The following is a 20,580-nucleotide window of genomic DNA, read 5'->3' as shown; positions in this document are numbered from 1 at the left end:
CCACAACAATGTTACTAAAATCCCACTGGAGCCATTTATATCCACTGGTTTATAAGTAAGCCCTGAGCACTGAAGACTGAACAAAAACACAAGGATCTTGCAGATTACCAGACAATTTCAAAAACATTATAGGGGGTGTTTCAAAGATACTGAACCTTTATGTTTTCTATTTCAGGTAGTGCCGGGCTTTAACAAACAAACGTCAAACAGGACTGAAGTGTTTCTGAATCCACCCACAGTGTCCCTGATGAGTCTGATTTGCTGCACTGGAATGGCACAGTGAATTAGTCGTGACGTTGGCTGGTGCCTCATCCATCCATCCATTCATCCATCCATCTTTCAACCATCCATCTTAATGTGTGTGAACCATTTAGCCCATTTCACTGCAGGGAAAGATGGCTGGCTTGGATGTGGCTTAAAGAGAGAAAAAACGGGAGACTGCAGAGCCACTCTAGGTGTTCATAGAAGAGGATGATTATGATATTGATGTTAAATCAAATGCAATCAGCTATCAGCTCTAAACTGCATTTTGTATTTGTCATGAAGTCTCAACATACTTGTTATATGTCATTTATACAGTATGTGGGTTCAAGCTACAGTGAGGAACTGTCATTGCGTGTCATTATCAGTGCACCCTCTGGACAAAGCGACACATATCATCTTTTGTTGATCTTACATGCATAAGAAGTGTTTTCTGATAAACTGTCTTTAAACTCACATAGGTAGTACTGACTGTGAATCTTTATGTGGAAAACGTAAACACAGGCTGTAAAATGACTATATAGAAATAATCTCTCTGATGGTCTTATTTGCTTTGTTGCTCACAAAGAGGCATCAGCATTGATTTAAGTCTGTTTCATAATCGCTTAAAACTCCTCACGGGCAGCCCAGGTTCAAATCCTTGTGGTTCCTTTCCCGCATGTCATTCCCCACTCTCTCTCTCCCTGATTTCAAACGCTATCCACTGTCCTGTTTCTCCATTAAAGGCACAAAAAGCCCAAAAATAAATCTTCAAAATGTGTTTCAGCTATAATGAAGATTTAAATTAAATACCATTGTCTACTAGTTGGAGATAAGCACTAATTTGTGGTAACATAGTTACAGTTTGGGATAGGAAATAAATATCCAAATGGCACAAAAAAAAAATTATTCGATCTTAGCATAAACAAATAAAATAACAATATTTACTTTAAAAAAATAATCAGTTTGGGTTGACATTTTGGCCACTTGGTAGGCACTGCTTTAGGTGCCTTAAACCAGGAGGCACAAACCTCCACTAGTTGACAGGATTAGAGGATAAACTTGTTCGGAGCTGCTGGTTACTGGGACGTCCCAAAACATTGCATAAGCCATAGATCAAGAAGTCAAAGGTTAATAATGAGGGAATATCACACAAACGTTTAATAGGACTTAAGAGTTTTTAGCTGGTTATGATACAGGCTGATAATATCACTGATATACTATACTATAAAAGCAAAAGAGATCATCGGAGATCAAATTTGATATTTCTATATTTTTAATTGTATGCCTGTAACTGGGGTAACCTTGGGGTATAGGTGTCAGAGGAGGGGAAAAGCAACAACCCAAAACATGCCTTGTTTACATTTTCCACAGAAAATATTCCCAGCGCTCCACACTGTACGCTAGACTGTTAAAAGGAAGTAGGATAATTACACAATTCACACATGCACAGAACAAGATCATCCAAGAGTTGAGAGGAACAACTTTGTCCACAAGGGGTCGCAAAATGGACACAACCCCAAAGTTCCTCACTGGAGCTTTAAATTATAAATTGATGAGCTTATTTAACAAAAAAAAAAAAAAAAAGAAGAAGAATCAACTTAATTTTTTGGAACCATATTGCAATGCCAAATTCTCATCTAACTAAATTTGAATATAATGGGACAATCAGATTGGAAATTTTTTGCTTACGGCTGCGGCCATTATCTTTAAAGGGTCATCTCATAAAAATCAACAGGTTATATTCTTTCATAGACTAAAATAGAAGTGGATACATTTTAGGGAGCACAGTTGCAAGTATCTGTCAAGTTAAAAAAGTCAGAAACATATGATGAGCCGAACAAGTTTTTATAGGGTGGGAGCAATTTCTGAGAAGAAAAAAAAAAATAAATGTTTTATTGCTATTTTTCTTTCATGTTGTGGTTGTGTACCTGACAAAGATCAAAACTGTCTTTTACCACTACATCGTGACAACAGCCTCTCAGGCCTCTTGATATCTCCTCCCCAACAGCAGATGCCCCATCTTCTCCTCCTCTACCTCCTCCTTCTGCCTCATCTTAACCATGATGGCACCATATGAACCTTAATGTGATCAGTCGAGAGAGAAAGTAGATTAGGCAGAAGTCCATGGGAGAAGGAGCTGGTCTAATTGACAGCAGTGATTGGAGACAGATCCCTGCAGGAAGAGGAAGCTGATGGAGGAAACATCAGCGACATTATGTTGATGGAATGTACGGAGGAAAACGTGCCTATGGACGAGTCACAGGCCGACTAGCCTCTGTACGCAGGATGACACGGAGGACAGAAGACAACAGTGTAATGTTTTTTTTTTAAATTTAACTTCCGCTGCCAATGCTCTGCTTAAAAATGTGACAGAATGCATGTTGAAATTAGTAAAAAGAAGTCTGACAAACTGCCTCAGGTGATGTCACCTGAGTTAGTGTAAGTTAGTGCTGAGGACAAATCATTTGAAATATCTAACAGGGGGAGTCAGACATAAGTTTGTTTTACATCTTTGTTTGATGCTAGCAAGCTGATGCTCCATCATTTAGCACAACACACCTTATTCATCGGTATACACTGCTTTGCATTGTGGGGAATGTAGGCAAAAATTCACTGAAATAACAAAACAAAGTCGAAAGATATAAAGACCATAAAGCCTAAATCAAAGATTTACTTTTACTGCTACACCACACATCACACAAGTTCAACAACAAGTACCGATACTCTTTTACTTTCACTACTCATATTTTTCTGTTTACTCCATACTTTTACTTTAGGGTCCACTGCTTCACTTTGATTGCAATAATTTCAACTACATCTGAAGGAAGAGTGAAAGTGCAACGGTCCAAAGTAAGAGGTTATCATGAGTTCAACTGTTATTAAGGTAAAAGTATGTTTAAAAAATGTTAAGTACCAAGAATATGTGTTAAGCATGATGACTCCTCTCAAAAGGGATTCCTATATTATAAATTTACATAATTCTGTTTTCTTCACTCACAAATGCATGTCACTGTGAGCTTTTGTTGTATTTGTCACAGTAGGTATTCTTAAACAACTACTGTAGTACACCATATTGTATTCTTATTAGATGTGTTTAATTATTATTTTTTTTTTTAAATGTACAGTAATTTTTTTTACAGTGACTTGGTTATAGTAAATTCCAGAAAAGAAACCCCCCCCATCCCAACCAGGAAATGAGAAAAGGGAGAAGACAGTGAGGAGAGTCTGCAGAGAGATGCTAGAAGGAGAACAGGGAAGGCAGAGCGAGGGCTAGAAGACTGTTTAGGCTGACATTCCCTGCTTGGACATCCGACGCAGCCAGGTCCTTGGGCTTTAAAAATAAGCAATCTAATTAAATCTAATATAATCACTTTCATATCTACCTTCACAGATTTATTTCATTGTTATTGCAGACTTGGATCATGAACGTATAAGTAAATAAAAAATATGGAAGTTGTGAAGATCACCAGACGAACGTTTTTGACAGTCAAAATGGCTCACGTCTCTGTTATGAGACACTTCACATCTTGGGTCTGTGCATCACGACTCTCCCAGCAGTCAGTGTGATGAGGGGAATCCCCTGGCTTGCTGAGTACCCCCTCTGCACCACATTATCCAATTAACGGACCGCAGAGTGACGACTCTGATGGCAGCCTGCCGGGACTCACAGGGGTCTCTCTCAGTCACTGTCTCTTACTTTCTCTCCTATATGTCGCGGTGTGTGTGTGTGTGTGTGTGTGTGTGTGTGTGTGTGTGTGTGTGTGTGTGTTTGTGTTTGTCTGTGCATGTGCATGTGCATGTGCATGCGAATGTATACATATAATGGATGTTTGAGGCTGGTGTAAATATAGAATCAAAGTTACTAAGATCAGAAGGAGACAGATGGAAACCAAACACAAGACTTGACAGGAGAGTGAGTAAAAGAAGAACAGAGAGTGAAAGTGCATACAGAGAAATTAAAAATAGTAACAGTAACAGTAGCAGTTCAAAACTTGGCTCAAATTGGAACTTTGATTTTGATTTAAAGGAATCAGGAGAGCCCATTACACCTCTGCAATGCTCAACGAGATTAAATCTTTAGATTAAAAAAGTTCTCACACATACACTCCTGAATTGTTTTTTAAGTTTTCAAGACAGCCTTAGCCCCGGAAATCTTCCTGAGTTGCTCTTTACACATGTCCCCCGCAGGCAGAGATTTTCCAAGTCTAAATAGGGAGGGTCTCAGGAAGCAAGACCTTGTAAAAAGGACACAGCAGCCCCAGCGTAATGTTCACAACATGTCCAAGACGGCAGATGAAGCATCAGAGTCTGTCACCATGGTGACAGTTTTTGCCTTTGACATCAACGCTGCATGTGATTGGCTATATTCATAGTATAAACGATAGATTGGAAAAGAACATAACGGCTGCTGAAAGAGTTCTAATCATTGAACCATATTACCTGTTGCGTTCACAACATCAGCTCAGCCCACCTTAGTTGTGTTTGCACTTTTTTTTTAAATGCTATAATTTTAAGACCATGGGTTGATAATATTATCATCTCAAGGTAATAACTTGATCTTGTCATCTTGAGATATCAAATTGCAAATTGACTCGTAGTAATGAGATAATCTATCACAATAAAGACACATTGGTCTTCTCTAGTACGTCCTTTTTTGTTTAAATGAACACCATTGAAGATTCATTAAAGTGGCCTACAATGATGGGTACTCCTTGTTCCAAGAATGTCTGCTTTACTCAGATAAAAAAAAAAAAATGTGTCCAGAAGTCATTTATGTGTACGATCACGGCGCCTGCATCACTTCATGTAACAGAATGAGTAACTTCTCTTCCGAGCAGTGGGAGGAGATGACCATCATACACACAGTGGTTGTATGAAGATGACATTATCATGACATCCCTGCACAGACAAATGATAGTCCTTTACACTCATCTAAAATGTCGTCACAGGTGCCTTTGTCAAACAGGTTTCTGAAACACCCAAGGGGGAAGAGTCCTTGCCTCCTGGCTCACTGTGGGCCCAGTTGGGTTTTGTGATGGATTGCCATCCGCAAACAGAGGAGATTATCCTCGTAAATTACAGCTAAACTCCCCTGACAGCTAAACCTGGTTTACTGCAGCAGGAGACTGGCTGCATTCTGACAAGAAAATGAAGGCAAGTGGTCAACACAGCTAGACAGAATTTGGGAAATGATCAATATTAGTGCAGTAATGAAAATGATGTGTTTTAAACTCAATCATGCGTACATGACTTCCTCACAGATGTCCTGGATAATAGCTTTTACTGGACATACAGGTCTTGCCCTTTTCACTGTGTAGTGTTATTGCTTAGGTTGAATGTGACAAACGCAACTGGTAACTTCGTATTTTTTTTTTTTTTTTAGCTCTGAGAACAAATCATAACATCAGGCTTATGTCAGCTGAAGTATGAAGATGGTTTTGGTTAGCTAGTCTTAGCACTGAAAGTTGAAGCTATTAGAGTTTAAAGCATTCTAAAGCGAAGAGATAAACGACTCAGACGTTATTAGCTTCTGTCGCTGTGATAGTCGTAGCTGTTAAATTTTCCATTTTGATTCAGTCTGAGTTAAAAGTATTTGTTATTCAAATGCAAAAGCTAGTGATGGTTGCATGTAGCCAGAAGTTTTTCAAAAAAACTCCCAAATGGTCTCCCTCTCAGTATTACGCTCAGGCTGATTTAAATCGTAAAAGGAGCAGCCACTAAATAGACCCTGATAGAGCTTGTTTTGTGAGCTGCTGTTTTAAAGGTAAAAAATGAACTTTATAGCTCAACCTTTTTTGTTTTATTTTGTATTTTTTTCAAATTGACCTAAAGACACAAACAAATACAAAATCATCATCAAGATTTCAGGGGAAGTGAGTCCTGTCATCATTGTCAGGTTTGATATCAACGAGCCTGTAAAGTGACTAAACCACCGGCTATATCTGCCAACCTTATAACTGTTATTTGTCATGAAATGGATAATCCATAACTCGGAACCAATTTAAAATGTATTGTTTTCATAAAGATTATTATTATTAACACATTATAACACAGTGTGTTCATTTGAGATCTTTAGAGGTGGCATGTCGGTACGTTTTTCGACTGAAGAACTGGTTTTTATGTTAATTTGGACAGTGACGTCCTGAGCTCTGTATGACACAAAATGTCATGAGGCTTGTTTTAATTACCTCATCTGTGAAGTAAAGTTATCATAACCCAAAATATCAAATACATCCCTGTTGAATTTCAGACATTTCTCTTAGTTAGTATAAATTCTTCCCCTGGAGTTCAACTATCATCATAACTCCCTCCTCAGATGTAATGCGTCACCACTGTTTTTACCAAATACATCCCTGTTGATGTGTTGAAGCTAGCTAGCGCCTCAGGTCAAGGGTTTCATTTCAAATACAGAAACACACAAACATCCAATCGTCTTCTTTTTTTTTTCCCCTTCCCTCACACGAGTGCACAAACACAAACGCAGACACACACTCCACAAACTCATCAGAGCCCTCGATCCCTGGGGGTTCCTTTAATGGAGGCCTTGTTTGCAGTGTGCGGCCTCCTGTACAGATCAATTAGACCACCAGAGCTCTTCAGTGCATCCTGAATTATCTAAACACATAAATACATTTGGCCTGGATTCAGCCCCATGGCAGACATTACGTACAGCAATGTCATCCTGAGACTTTGATTAGCGCAACACACACTCACACACACGCAGTCACATTTCCATCATTAGCTTTCATTAAACAGCAAAAACCATACCCATGATGCACTTGGGTCTGTCTCTCATGGGGACCAATCACATTACGCTGCTCTCTCTGTTCAGGAAAATGATGTAATTGTCTATCTATCTATCTATCTATCTATCTATCTATCTATCTATCTATCTAAAATTCCTCCAGCGTCATTCCTTCCTTGCCATGTGCCACCTGAAAGCTTCTTCTAAGGAGGGGAAAGTGTAATGTCCCCTATTCAGAGTAAAATCTCCATTCTTACCCACAGCTCCCCCTCCCATACTAAGGTACATTTGAACTTTTCATACGTGTTTGAGTAATGCAGTAATAATAGCTGCATTCCATTCAGGTGGTGCCATGCTATTGTGATTACTGGTTCACCAGCACACCTGTAATAGATCCCTTGTTAATGTTGTCATCTTCAGCTGTGCCTTTCTGCTATGACATGACAAAATGTCACGAGAGGTCCGACTTACTGATAAGAAAGGATTTTTGAGGATGTGCGGTTTTATAATATGGATCATTATCAAATGATAATAAGATGAAAAAAAAAAATGGAAAGAAGATAATCAAGAAAGTAGCAGAAAAACACTTGTATTTTAATTGTAGAATAGACGTGCTCTAGCTGCATTCATCTTATGGAAATGAGCACACTCAACCACTAATTACAGTCTCAAAAGTGAGCATACAGTTTCACCTACACCTTCGGACTTTGGACTTAAATCTGCAATGACACAAGCAACTGATGTCGTCACCATGGGAGCTTCATCTTTGCAGTTTTTCCCTTTGCATTCACCTGCACGCAGAATTTCAGACATTTCTCTCAGTTAGTATAAATTCTTCACCTAGAGTGCAACTATCATCATCCCTCCCTCCTCGGCTGTAGTGCGTCACCACAGACAGTGCTTTAGCAGCCCTAGAGTAATGAAATCTGAGCGCCTGTTATGGCAGGATGACCTCACCTAAAGCAGCCAACCTGCTGCAGCAAAATGAATATAATGAGGTGTCTGTGATGGCTGTGTGGATGTTAGTTGTTGAGATACAGTTAAGTTTGTTTTCTTGTTTGTAATATAAACATAAAGCATTCTCTCTGTCTTTTTTTTTTTTTTTTAATCTCTCGGCTCTTTCCCTCTCTGACACACTCACACCACCCAGGGAACTACACTGATATTACAAGGGAGCGTTAACACAGTCAGATTATATCGTGTTGTGATAAATCCATCACATCCATCAGTACTGTACCTGAGCTGCCTCGACTCTACATTTTCTTCTGTGGTTTTACATTTTATGACCCTGTTTTCTGTAATGCTGTATCAGACAATCCTGTTTTACCAGGGAAGACATGATTCTAATTTGATGAACCTTGTTGCATACAATTTAAGTAAAAAGGGGAATTCTGTGTTTATTTCTGTCGAACAAAAGTAATCACCTTTACATTTTACAACAAAGGTCTGGCTTTATGTATTTAAATTGAGAAAGAAGTAAGTAAAATTAAATCAATTATTAAAACCTGATCAAAAAATGTATAGAACATAGTTGGAAAAGTGTTGTCTCAGACGTATTCTTGATGTGACCTTAAACCGAGGTTGGTAATTACTCACCACTTCCACTCAGAAATATCAGCTTACTTATTCTTAATTAAGGTGACAGTAACCTTCTCTGCACAATGTATTAATATGGTCCACATTTAACCATGTTATTAAGTCTGAAAGTCAAGTGAACTTCAGAGTTGCAAATATGTCACGGTTCATGCTGGAGGCAGAAAGCTGCTGTCGCTGATCCTCAAACTCTTTCTCCAACCATTTCTTTCTTTGGCTGATGGCAAGATGGCCTGTGAGTGTCAGTGGTGGATTACATTCAATTTTCTCTTGGAGGTCTTTGAGACTCATAATAATCAACCAAGGATAATAACGCCGATTGAATGTAGTAGCAGTGGTTTGTTTTTTAAAATTGTTGTGGTCTAAGTTGGAAGAAAAAAAAAATGTTAATCTAAAAACTCTGCACAGAGAGGGTGAAGTGGGCACTGCCGGAGGAAAGTCGACTACCTGCCTGTTACAGAGGTTGATAAACTGGACTTTAATACTCTCAGAAATCTTGCTTGCTACTCAAGATTAACAAGATTACCAACTCTGTTTTTGTTAGTTAGAGTTGGCTAGAGTCAGATTACCATACCAAGCTATAATACAGAACATTAAAACTACCTAAACTACCAATCCTTTATTATTCATCCTCTGGCAGGGGAGAATGGGTAAATTAACAACGGGGACGGGCAGCCAATCAGTGATCTCCTCCCTCCGTCCCGTCCCCCCTGCTGATTGGCTGACTCGAGGAGGAAGAGGATGTTGGGACAGCAAAGATGTCCGCGCTCATTTGAAAACTTGCTTTGACCAAATCCACAGTTTTGGGGCACCTTCTACGATTCGTTTTAATGTTGGCACCTGTGACGACGTTGTGCTCAAGCAAGACCCACACAAAGGAAAGAAACGGAGAACGCGACCAGAGCCAGACTTTTCCTTATTATCAGGTGAGCCGCTTTAATGTTTTCCTCACCAACACAGAGCTAAGCTGAAGATGACATTAGCCAGCGTGCTAATCACGTCGGCACCAGTACCAGGAGGATAACTGTGTAGATGGAAGAGTGTGGTAATGCTGTAAAATACTGTATAACTTCCCTATCAAGTCACAGCGGTGTGGCTGTCAACTACTGTGTTTTGTTCTGGGTTTAAACTTCAGTCTAAACGTGAGTTAGCTGATAGCATTTAGCTTCTGTCAGTGTAAACAACAGTGTTTATGTTGATGGCCTCTAACCATGCAGAGTAGAGCTGTGAGGGATGATGTTATCTGATTCATTTTTTAATTAATTGCCTAAACATTTTGACAACCTTAAACCATTTGAAGTATTTATTACAAAAAAAACTAAGTGAGGACAGTAAACTGGATAACATGTATTAGAGAATGAGACAATAAAAAACAGCTTTATGTGTAAGTGGTTTTAATCTATATGTCTGGATTTAGTCTGTGCAGTATTGCCAAAAGATCAGGTTTAAAATGTAAGTTTAATAATTAAATGTGTGTGATGAAAACTACAGTTTATGTGTTCATAAATGCTGCAGTGGAATCTGATGGTTTATGTCTCCAACCTTTTTTCATCTGAGAGCTACCTGTGGCCTGCTTTGCATTCAAATCGCTTGCATTTGTTACAGTGTTACAATTCACTTAGCAGACGCTTTTATCCAAAGCGACGTACATCAGAGAGTAAGTACAACACTAATCCATTCATACACCGCCACTGAAGCAGTGGGAGCAATGCAGGGTTAAGTGTCTTGCCCAAGGACACATCGGACATGTTGCTCAGCTGGGGATTTAACCCTTTGACCCGGTTGAGAGGCGACAACTCTACCAACTGAGCTACAGCCGCCCACATATTTACATAGCATTTATGTACATAGCTCAGCTGAATTAAGCCGCTGTTTGTACATTTCATTGTGTGAAATTGCAATAAGCCAATGCTTATCAATAATCTTAAATTCACATCAATGTCCAAGAAAACATTAGTACTTCATACTTGATTTTATGGGCTAAATATATGAATAGTGGGAAGAGGTGCATTTACCGTCGTCAGATTTTTATTTTTATTTTTAACACAGTCGGTCAACCTATAGGCGAGCTACTGAAAACCTGCCCGGGGGCTACCAGTAGCTCCCGAGCTACCTGTTGGAGACCTCTGGTTTATGTTAGGTAAAGTTTCATGTTCTTTTGTTGTTTGTTATTTGTTATTTTTCTTTACTTCTGACCCTTATTGATCCCAGAAATAATGCTGATATCTGGAACTCATGTCGGAAGTCGTGTATGAAGAGACAGCCACGATGATTGCCGCAGGGGAATTGCAGTCGTTTGTCCCGTTTGGCCGTGAGCACTGCAGGAACCATCCGAATGCCTTTAACCTGCAGCTCAGAGAGCTTCAGCCTGCCTCCGAGCTCTGGTCGTCAGACGGTGCCGCCGGCCTGGTTGGATCCCTGCAGGAAGTTAGTCTGCAAGAGAGAGAGAGGGTAAGAATACATTAGACTATTACATTATTGTCATTTTTTTTTTTTATTCCTGTTTGTATTTATTAAACATGAGAAAAAAGGAAAACATTTGGTGTGATGTAGGAAGAGAATATTACCTACAACAAAAAAATGAGGAAATTCAGGTTTGTTATTATTTTTAAAACTTTTTTTGTATTGCTCTGAAAATATTTGTGTCTAAAAATATCATAAAAACTTGTCTTAATAATAACTGTTATGCAGTCCTACCGCATTTCTAAAGATAATTTTGAATAACTTACCTGCTAATGGAAATAACTCACAGAGACAAGCGTTTAGCTTAGTCCATTTTGTGATTGTGATGCAGTTCTGCCTTTTCATTCACAGGAATCCTGGCAGCTTAGGAAGGGCTGCATCAGAGTCAGAGAGGAGGATGTGGAGTTTGAAGAGGAGCTCTATGCAGCAGGTACTGTGGTAATCTGGAGCCAGGGCAGTCGGACTCAGGCCTCCAACGTTTACAAAGCTTTCACCGTCGACAGTCCAGTGCAGCAGGTTTGAATGCTAACTTTATACACTAACCAATATTGACAAAAAAAATCTATCTTTAAGGCAGATCTAAGAACGTGTTTAAAAACCACCCAAGTCTTGTGTTTAAGACAAAAAAATGTATGTATTGTAAAAGCAATTCAGTTATAACACTGTAAGAGTTGACATTATCTTTCTCTCTTCAGGCCTTATGGTGTAACTTTGCTGTTCCTCAGAACAATAAAAATGGTATAGTATCATTTAAAGGACATTTGCAACTTGCAGTTCCTATGAATTTCAGAAAGAAGATGCACTAATTCTACTGATGATTTACAGAGGAGGAAGTGGAGCAGACCGTGTGCATCGTCCAGAGTAGCTGTGTGAACGTTCACACTGTGACTGGGAAGGATTTCATCTCGCCACTGCCCTTCCAGGTGAGGAAGCAATAGACTCTAAAGGGGAATCTTATATTTGAAGGGATAATAAGGAGTCAGGAGTTGTGCAGAGCTTTAAAAACATCGGCTAAATATCAGCTATGTGGAGTCATCATTTTTCTACCATTTAACCTCGGCCTACATTGGTGCAACTTGCCATGAACCACCAAGAGTCATATTGTACAACTTGCCAATTTCGAAGGAGCAGCATCAGTGCACATATTCAGACAGACAATATTGATGCTACTTCTTTTCAGTGTTTGTCAGATAGTTGATAGGTATCTGTGTATGTGTGAGCTTACAAATGTACATTTGAACGCTGTGTCTTTGAATTGTCAGTCTGTCTTGTCAGTCTGTTGCATAGAAACCATAAAAAGTTGTTGAAATGTTCTCTCTGTCTGTTTCCTTTCATTTCCTCCAGGTCTCAAATGTCTGGTCGACAAAGTTTGGACTTTTGTTGGAGCGAAAAAACCCAGCAACTGACGCACAAATCAGCCCTCCTGGGTACACACTTACACTGCACACTCTCACACACACACACATGCATGGACCAAAGTCCATGATACTCAGGCTCAAAACTGAAACAAATGCATTCTATATTAAAGACACACACTCTCAATCGCCTTTGTCATTTGGCAAGTAACTGAGGTACTGAGCTTTTTTTTCTTCTTTTTTTTAACAGGGAACCTCTGCCTACAGTGTTCAGCATGCTGCATCCTCTAGATGAGATTGCACCTGTAGTGTGTAAACCAACAAGTATGACGCACACACATTCTCTCTCTCTCTCTCTCTCTCTCTCTCTCTCTCTCCTCTCCTTGTGTTTCTCTGAACAAACTAACGCCATTTATTTTACTGATTCTGTGTATGGTTGTGTTTTCAGGTCTGTTTGAAGGCTCCCGTGTTCAGTATGCATCTGATGCAAACATGAAGATTGTGTTTAGCTGCTGTCAGCCCTCTCTGGTTATCTCGTATGACACTGTACAGGGCATACACTCTGTCTGGGCCCTGCGCAAGGTCACACATGATGTGAGTGATCGCACATACACACTGACAGACACCTGAGCAAACACAGAGACTCTATCTGTCCCTAACCCTTAAGCCTTACCTCCATCAGGAGCGTTCTACAGTCCTGCAGTGTTCCTCTGAGCCTGCCGGCACACCGTTGGGTCTGATGGCATCAGGGGTCCTGACCTCTCACCTCCGTAACATCTCACGCCTGGACTCACCAGGTGGGAGCTGTGCAACAACTGGGACAAGGTAATGAAAGTACAATTCAAGGTGGTACTTAAACCATACTAGCTCATAAATCAAAAGCTGATATATTTTCACCTTTATTTTTTATTTTAGAAATTTTAAAGCCTAAAATCCAAATATTCTCTGATTTTGGCTTCTTAAAAATTAGGATATTATTTTTGACTTCTTGGTGATTTGAAGTTATTGAATTATTATGTTTGTTATTTGAGACTTTTACTTATTGACATCCCTTTAGGCTGTGGGGAAATTATAATGTTAATAATATATCTTTTTTTTTTACAGTTTTCTTTCTGAATTTTAGACAAATTGTTGGTTGAAGCATTAAATTCACATCAGTATATACATAATAACCTTCAGTCTTCGACTTTGTATGGAAGAATCTCGATCGTCTTCTATTGTTAAAGTTTGAATATAACCTGAAAAAATCTAAATCAATTGGAGACCTGGCCTTGACATCAATGTGAATTTAAATATAATAAAATGCATGTGTGGAGGCTGAACAAACATAAAGTTAAAGATGACATACCCTGTTCTAAAGCAAATCTGCCTCAGGACTGACTTGTGCTCAGTCTTAAACTTGTGTGTAAACTTGTGAAAATGCCAAATATCAAATGCTGTAAAGAGGGAAATTAACAGTGTGTGTATTTATTTGGCATAATGTAAAATGATTCAACAGGTGAGGTGGGCCCTGAATGCATCACTGGTCCGTTGCATGTTCTCTGACCTCTTCCCTGTTTTCTGCTCGTGTGCAGTTGTGCTGCTGGTACCGGCTCGCCTCTTCACTTCAGCACTCGACACGGCCACCCGAACAGGATCATGACCTCTTCACCAGGATTACACTCCCGTGTTCATTCCCCGAGTATTTCCAACATGGCTGCCCTTAGGTGAGTTTGACTTCAAACTGAAGAGTTTAGAACTGTAGGAAATGTTCAGTACCTTTACGATACTGGACATACCATTTAAAGATTTTAGAAATACACAAAATGCTTTGAGAAGATTACATGTAAAATGTTTAGAACTTTTAAAGGTTCAATTGAGTGCTGGAGAAACTTGGAGACATGGATACATACAGCAGAGTTAGTCCTACAACTGGAGTCGTTATTTCGTAATTCTTAATCTACTCTATGGCATCCAACTCAGCTTGGCTTCATTACCTTTTTTCAGTTTGCAGAAATGTTTGCATCCTTGAGTACTACATACTGCTGTTAGAGCAAATGATTCAGAAACTGTGCTGTGTTGATATCCTATTCTCTTCTTTCATCCTCTTCCCAGCCGCGCTCACTCTCCAGGCATGGCGGCCCCTTCCTTTTCAGGCGCAGCTCGCTTCAACTCATCTTTTCACAGCCCGTCCCCGAGGAGCCACCATGGCTTGTTACCTTCTCCCAACAGCACGATCAATGAGACAACACTGGTCCCAGAGATGGAGCCCATCGTACCCGACCTCTGCATGGAGCAGCTGTGGAGTGAGACCATCACAGCTGGCTGTCACAGGTAATAACCAGCACTGAACCTTACTTACACACATGTTTAACATGTTCAGACATTATTCATTGACATCAATCATCTCCTAAATAATGACTTTGATTATGCAATTTCTTTGATGTAAGGATAATTTGCTTTCTAGCTGATCTTAGCTCCTGAACTTTAGGAGACATAGCTTTTGTGATATGGTAATAAGTTTGAGAGAATGTTCTTAATTATTTTACTAAAGCTGCAACATAATGGAAAAACAAGTTTTTTTAAAGCTCCTGTGAGGACGTTTATTTCTAAATTTTGGCACCCCTGTGGACAAAGCAGATCCGTTTTAGTCGTTTGCTGATTTAATCTCGTTCATGTGTTTTTTTTAGCAAAGCATTCTCGTCCTACTTTATTCTGACAGTACACTGTACACTCTTTAAGAATCTTTGCTGCTGCAGATGTAAACAAAGTCTATTTTTACAATGTGCAGTTAATCACTTTGACACTGACTTTTGTGTTTGCAGGGAGATGAGCAGCCAGGCGTCTAAAGTATTCCTGACGTCGGACCTGTGTGAGAACCGTTACCTCTGTTTTCTGGTGGAGTCTCACCAACAGCTCAGGTCAGGAAACATACATGATAACTATCTGAAATGGACTTCACTATTATTTAATACATTATATCATAGAGTCGATTGAAGTCTTAGAAGCCTCAAATACAGTAATCCTAATCTACAGCAGTATGAGAGTTACTAAACAGTCCTTACAGTCCTTACAGTCCTTACAGAAACATTTGTTGTACAAAGAACAACAAATGAACCACTACAAAATATTTTAAATGTAACTTTCTCTATGTCTTTTTGTTGTTTTACATGATCAAGCACTCTGCTACTTTTAACACCTCTTTTATTCTTTCCACAGAATTGTAAAGTTCATGGAGAGCAACGACACATCTCAGCTCATCTTCGCGTCGGTCACGACCATCCCAGCCAAAGACGCTGAGCCTCTTCCGGTAGGTTACAATATTTTATAGTCCCCTTTTGAGGACCTACACAGTCTGCTAGTTTATCAGGAAGAAATCAACTTATTTTGATCATTTCCAAATTAGCAATTTCAAAAGCAAACAGAAAATAATTATGTTTTTCAGAATGTTATTTCACTTTACAACTTTTCTGCCAATATATAGTAGTCTATTACAAATCCTCCTTTATCTATGAACTCAAATATAAACATAACTGAATTAATGCATTACTGCCACAAATACCATTGAGATGCACAACAAGATAAGAGACACCCATATTACCGCATATAGATAGATCTAGATTGTCTTATGTATGTTGTCTATGGGAAGCACTTTGTGCCTCTGGCTTGAAAAGTGCTATATAAATAAAGTGATTATTATTATATGATATGATACAAGTAGATAATAGATAAGTAGATGGCAGATGTTAGCACTGATCAATGAGGGTAAATAAGGTCAGTTGATGAAAGGGTCAATGATGTACAGACTCAAATAGCTACAAAAACTCTCATCTGTCATTTTCTATCTGACACAGCATCCACATCAAACTGTGATTAGTGAACCGAGACATCAGTTCATTAGGTAATAAACATTTACAGACACATTCGCCTGACTTCACTCTGTCTGTGTCTTTGTTGGAGCTCTATGTAATCATGGCTGGTTTGTTCTACCTGTTGTAAGAGAAGTTGTGTGAACATTGCGTAGGAGGGGTTGCTTTATATTTTATTTTTCTTTACCGGTTCCATCTGATATAATTAGGTCTTTACTTGTTCCCGTTACCTATAGAAACCATGGCTTGTATATTTAGCTAAGCTTAATCTCTTCCTCAAAGGACTTTGTGAAATATCATCATAAAGCCAGAAATCCATACAAGCAGTGTTAAAGAGGGCCTTTCATTGACGAGCTGCACTGTGCAACAGAATAATTCAAGTTTTATTTTTATTTTTTTAACTGTTTTTGAATCTTGGATTTGAATTTATTGTAGTAGATTGCTTTTGAGTTACCTTTGCAGGTGTAAATAATAAATATATTTTTTTGAATGGATACACAGACAGTATTGATTTAAAAACTGATTAGAATTATGAAACAAACAATAAAACCCAGGAATCACAAATTCAAAGTCTCATTGTGTGTGATTGTGTCAGTTACAACATGAATGAGATAAAGAAGATTTACTCAACAACGTTTTGACCTACAGTATAAGATATAATAGAAGATGCCGATCATGTCTGCCATAATGTATATTAATGATTGTAGAATACTTTAAATCATCTCACAAACTGAAAAGCAGCCCTAAGGTGTGTAATTATTTGTATTTGACTTTCTCTTGACAAGGGTTGATCATAGGCCCTGTACAGGTTTTGAGAACTAGGAGCAGTTTCTTGATGCTGAACTATACAAAGAGTTTTTAGTTTAATTAACGTTTTTTGGCAAAGTACCAAAATAAGCATAATTAAATCACAACAATGTCACAAACTCTAATAGTGGGGTCATTAATAGAGAGGAATAACAGTTTAAACTGTGAAGGTTGATTCAGTTTGCTTAGTCCTCATCTGCCGGTGTCTTTCATTTCCCTGGTGAGCTGGTTTTAGCTTTAAGCTTGGTTTCTTACTCGTCTGGGATAGTATACCTGATCACTATTAGAATACATTAACTTTGGCTGTGGGATTTTTTTTCACAATTTCTGATATTTTATGAATCTGTAAAGAAAATAATATAAAGATTTATTATGAATGAAATTAAACGTTCGGTGTAGCCCTTTGTGACTTAACGTGTTTCTGACGGTCAAACTTTGGTCCTCAGAGTATTGATGCCATGCTGGTTCTGGAAGCCTGTGGCAGTCTGGTTCTCTACACGGGAATCACCAGGGTAAGGAGAATTAAAAAATCAAGACTTGGTCAGATCAGTCTATCAGGGCTGAATGATACACAACAGCCTTTAGAGCTCTTGTTCACTTGATTATAACTGACTGTTTTTTCTGGTTGTTGAAGTGACTTTGTGTGCTAGGGAACTGAGATTCCTGTTTTGGTGTTTCTCTAGGTCAGTAAGGTTTTTGTCCCCGGCCTCCTGTCACCCACCTTCAGCCTCACCAACCACATTCCTCATGTCAGCACGCCGATTGAGAATGTCAGCACACCGACTAATGCTGGCAGACACCTACAGAGAATGGACGAGGTACTGACATACGTTGTAAACATGCTGTTCTTTATTATTTGAATTATTTAATTTTTGATTAAATAATGGAGTTTTTATGTGACGAGATGAATTATCTTTGATCTTATTGCTATTATTATTTGCTATTTATTTATTTGGTCTTCACTTGCCCCACGGGGAAATATAAAGCTTTTTGAATTTTACTTTTAATTACTTCTTCTGTGTTTTATGTGCATAAAGATTGCATAATTGTAGATTTCAGTTTTCCTCCTTCCCCCATTCAGTCTTTCACTGTCTAAGAGACAATTTGCGCAGAGCAACATTATCTGTCACAGTCGCAAAGATGGCTGGATTTGATTTCCTGTCTTATAATTTTTCAAATTTTCAGCTTGAAATAACCAAGAAATCATATATAATACACAAGTTTTGTATTTTCAATCAATTTAAGTATACACAGTAAGTCCCGACCCCTTAACTTGCCTACTCCATTTTCTTCCCGTTTATCCCCCTAGTTTTTGTTCACCGTTTTTTTTTCTCCCTCTCCTCCAGGCTGTTATGCCTTCACCAGTGTCAGGACTGAGGGGGCTAAACATAAAACACCATGAAGCTTCTTTTTTGGAAGATTACACCTCTCAACAAACTACGCCCTACATCCATGCCCTGAGGGACCCCGTTTGCAACCGGGTCACACTGGTAGGTGTGTGTGTGTGTGTGTGTGTGTGTGTGTGTGTGTGTGTGTGTGTGTGTCTGTGTGTCTGTGTCTGTGTCTGTGTGTCTGTGTGTCTGTGTGTGTACATGTTTTCAAGAAGGCAATACATTTACTTCACATTTGTCATGGTGGTCTTTCATGTCGTGGTTTAAATTATGTCAACCAAGACTGAAGATGGGATTTCATTACTAACATCCATCCTGCTGTGTTTAAACACAGGATTGGTTTGTTCTCATATGATAATTTATAAACTCGACTAATTTACAAGGGTGCAAACTTGTCACCTTTCGGCGAAATTCGCCGTTTTGGATCCCAAATAGGTCATTTGTATGATTCATTTAGAAAAGTTAGAACAGAACATAGATATAGACAAGCAATTGTGTTTTTCTTATTGTTTGCACTGCTTCTTTAGTCGGTCTGAATGCTAAAACTGTCTGTAAATTAACATTTTATAGCTGATATTTAAAAAAAAAAAAAAAAATCTTCCTGGGGGAGCATGCCCCCGGACCCCCCTAGGGGATTTGGATCCATGTCACCGAGTATTAAGGGGTGCAAACTTATCTTAACTTAACTAGTTTGCACCCCTTAATACTAGACTAATATGTGTTTTTATAAAATGATGTAGTTAGCAATGTCAGAATCATAGCTTCATTTTATATTTGCAACAACATAATTTGCTGCTGGTGAATGATGAAGATTCTTGCAAATGAGAAGCTAATACAAAAAATCCAACAACTTAATATTATGCGGTGGCGTTGTAGTGTTGCCTTTCCTTTATTTTGTTTTTTTGAAAGTTGTTTGATACAGAGTGGCAGAGGAGGCGTTGAATCACAACACTTACCAATTTATTTTTTCCATTTATCTGGGAATTTGCTCATCTGTTGAGATATTTCATTTGCTTATTGGTATTCAATAAGTATTTTTTTCAATGCAGACATTTGGACACATCACAGTGAGAAAGGCACAGGTGTAAATAATAGGATTAATAATTCCATGTAGCCTCATTTTCAGGATCTTGGTAATTATTCATGCTAGATTTAAGATTATTATTTTAGATTATTGTAGATAGTTTACTGCTGCCCACGATTTAACACACCTGGCTGAGTTTGTTGTATACGGCACTGATATGAAATTGATTAGAGTGTGAAGATTGAATTGGTGCACCAATCCCTCTCTCTCTCTCTTTCGCTCTCTCTCTCTCTGTAGGAACTAAGCAGTGGCCTGATGCTGAGGATCTCTATCCCAGAGATTGCTACCTCTGAGCTTGGTGAGAAACACAGACACACTCCTACATTTTTTAATGAGCATTTTGTGTTTTTTTTATTTTTTTTATATAGAAAGTAAAACACACACTCAAACCTGTGTAACAAACATAGTGTGTTCATGCTTTAAGGCAATGTATCACAGCAGTTGTTATTGGTCAATAATGTTTTGCCCTCTGTTGTTGAAATCTCCCCTTTTTGAATGAGGCAATCAATAATAATATTTATTCCCTTTCAAGGGACAAAAATATGATTTACAGGGGTTGACATTAAGCTAAATTTTTTCAAAGATCACTGGCCCGACCATTGTAACCGCTGGCCCAGGGACGTTACTTTTGATTCGAAGAATAACAGTCACCAATTTAGGCTACTCTTGAACCATTCTGATGCAAAAGTAAATTACAACTTTTATTTAATTAATTGAGCTCTAGTTATAAAAAATATTGTGTATTTTTCTTATATTTATGTGGTACTGCTGGCAACTGTAAGAGTCTACTTAATTTGATTGATATTAATATGAGGCTGTGATAGAGCTGGAATGTTTATGATCACCTTTCTCTCCTTCTTTCTCCTCTGTGAGAAACTCTTCATCCTTAGATCTTTACTTGAGGAGCTCTCTTAAGGGCTAAGATGCTTTGTGAATAACTTTTAAGGCGCTGTGAAATTGAGAACGTGTTACTGTCTATTTTTTTTTTTCAGGTAGTATTTTAACTGGTCCGAGCGGGCCAGCTGAGGACTCTATCAGTCATTCATCCGGG

General features: G+C 38.6%; 1 protein-coding gene across 1 annotated transcript in view; it reads left to right on the top strand.

Moving 5' to 3' along the window:
• The first annotated feature begins 9,320 nt into the window (after nucleotides 1-9,320).
• Nucleotides 9,321-20,580, top strand: part of anapc1 (anaphase promoting complex subunit 1) — a 47,994-nt gene continuing 36,734 nt past the window's right edge. Inside the window, exons 1-17 of the mRNA XM_020653126.3 lie at nucleotides 9,321-9,507; nucleotides 10,793-11,032; nucleotides 11,396-11,560; nucleotides 11,740-11,782; nucleotides 11,870-11,967; nucleotides 12,389-12,471; nucleotides 12,650-12,723; nucleotides 12,848-12,993; nucleotides 13,082-13,224; nucleotides 13,974-14,105; nucleotides 14,494-14,712; nucleotides 15,204-15,299; nucleotides 15,598-15,688; nucleotides 17,501-17,566; nucleotides 17,738-17,872; nucleotides 18,401-18,544; nucleotides 19,767-19,827. Coding sequence (XP_020508782.2) covers nucleotides 10,817-11,032; nucleotides 11,396-11,560; nucleotides 11,740-11,782; nucleotides 11,870-11,967; nucleotides 12,389-12,471; nucleotides 12,650-12,723; nucleotides 12,848-12,993; nucleotides 13,082-13,224; nucleotides 13,974-14,105; nucleotides 14,494-14,712; nucleotides 15,204-15,299; nucleotides 15,598-15,688; nucleotides 17,501-17,566; nucleotides 17,738-17,872; nucleotides 18,401-18,544; nucleotides 19,767-19,827 — 1,912 coding nt within the window. The 5' untranslated portion in view covers nucleotides 9,321-9,507; nucleotides 10,793-10,816. The remainder of the gene's footprint in view (nucleotides 9,508-10,792; nucleotides 11,033-11,395; nucleotides 11,561-11,739; nucleotides 11,783-11,869; nucleotides 11,968-12,388; nucleotides 12,472-12,649; nucleotides 12,724-12,847; nucleotides 12,994-13,081; nucleotides 13,225-13,973; nucleotides 14,106-14,493; nucleotides 14,713-15,203; nucleotides 15,300-15,597; nucleotides 15,689-17,500; nucleotides 17,567-17,737; nucleotides 17,873-18,400; nucleotides 18,545-19,766; nucleotides 19,828-20,580) is intronic.

This window comes from Labrus bergylta, chromosome 10, assembly GCF_963930695.1.
Source record: "Labrus bergylta chromosome 10, fLabBer1.1, whole genome shotgun sequence".
Lineage (NCBI taxonomy): Eukaryota > Metazoa > Chordata > Actinopteri > Labriformes > Labridae > Labrus > Labrus bergylta.
This window is presented reverse-complemented; position numbering and strand designations above follow the sequence as displayed.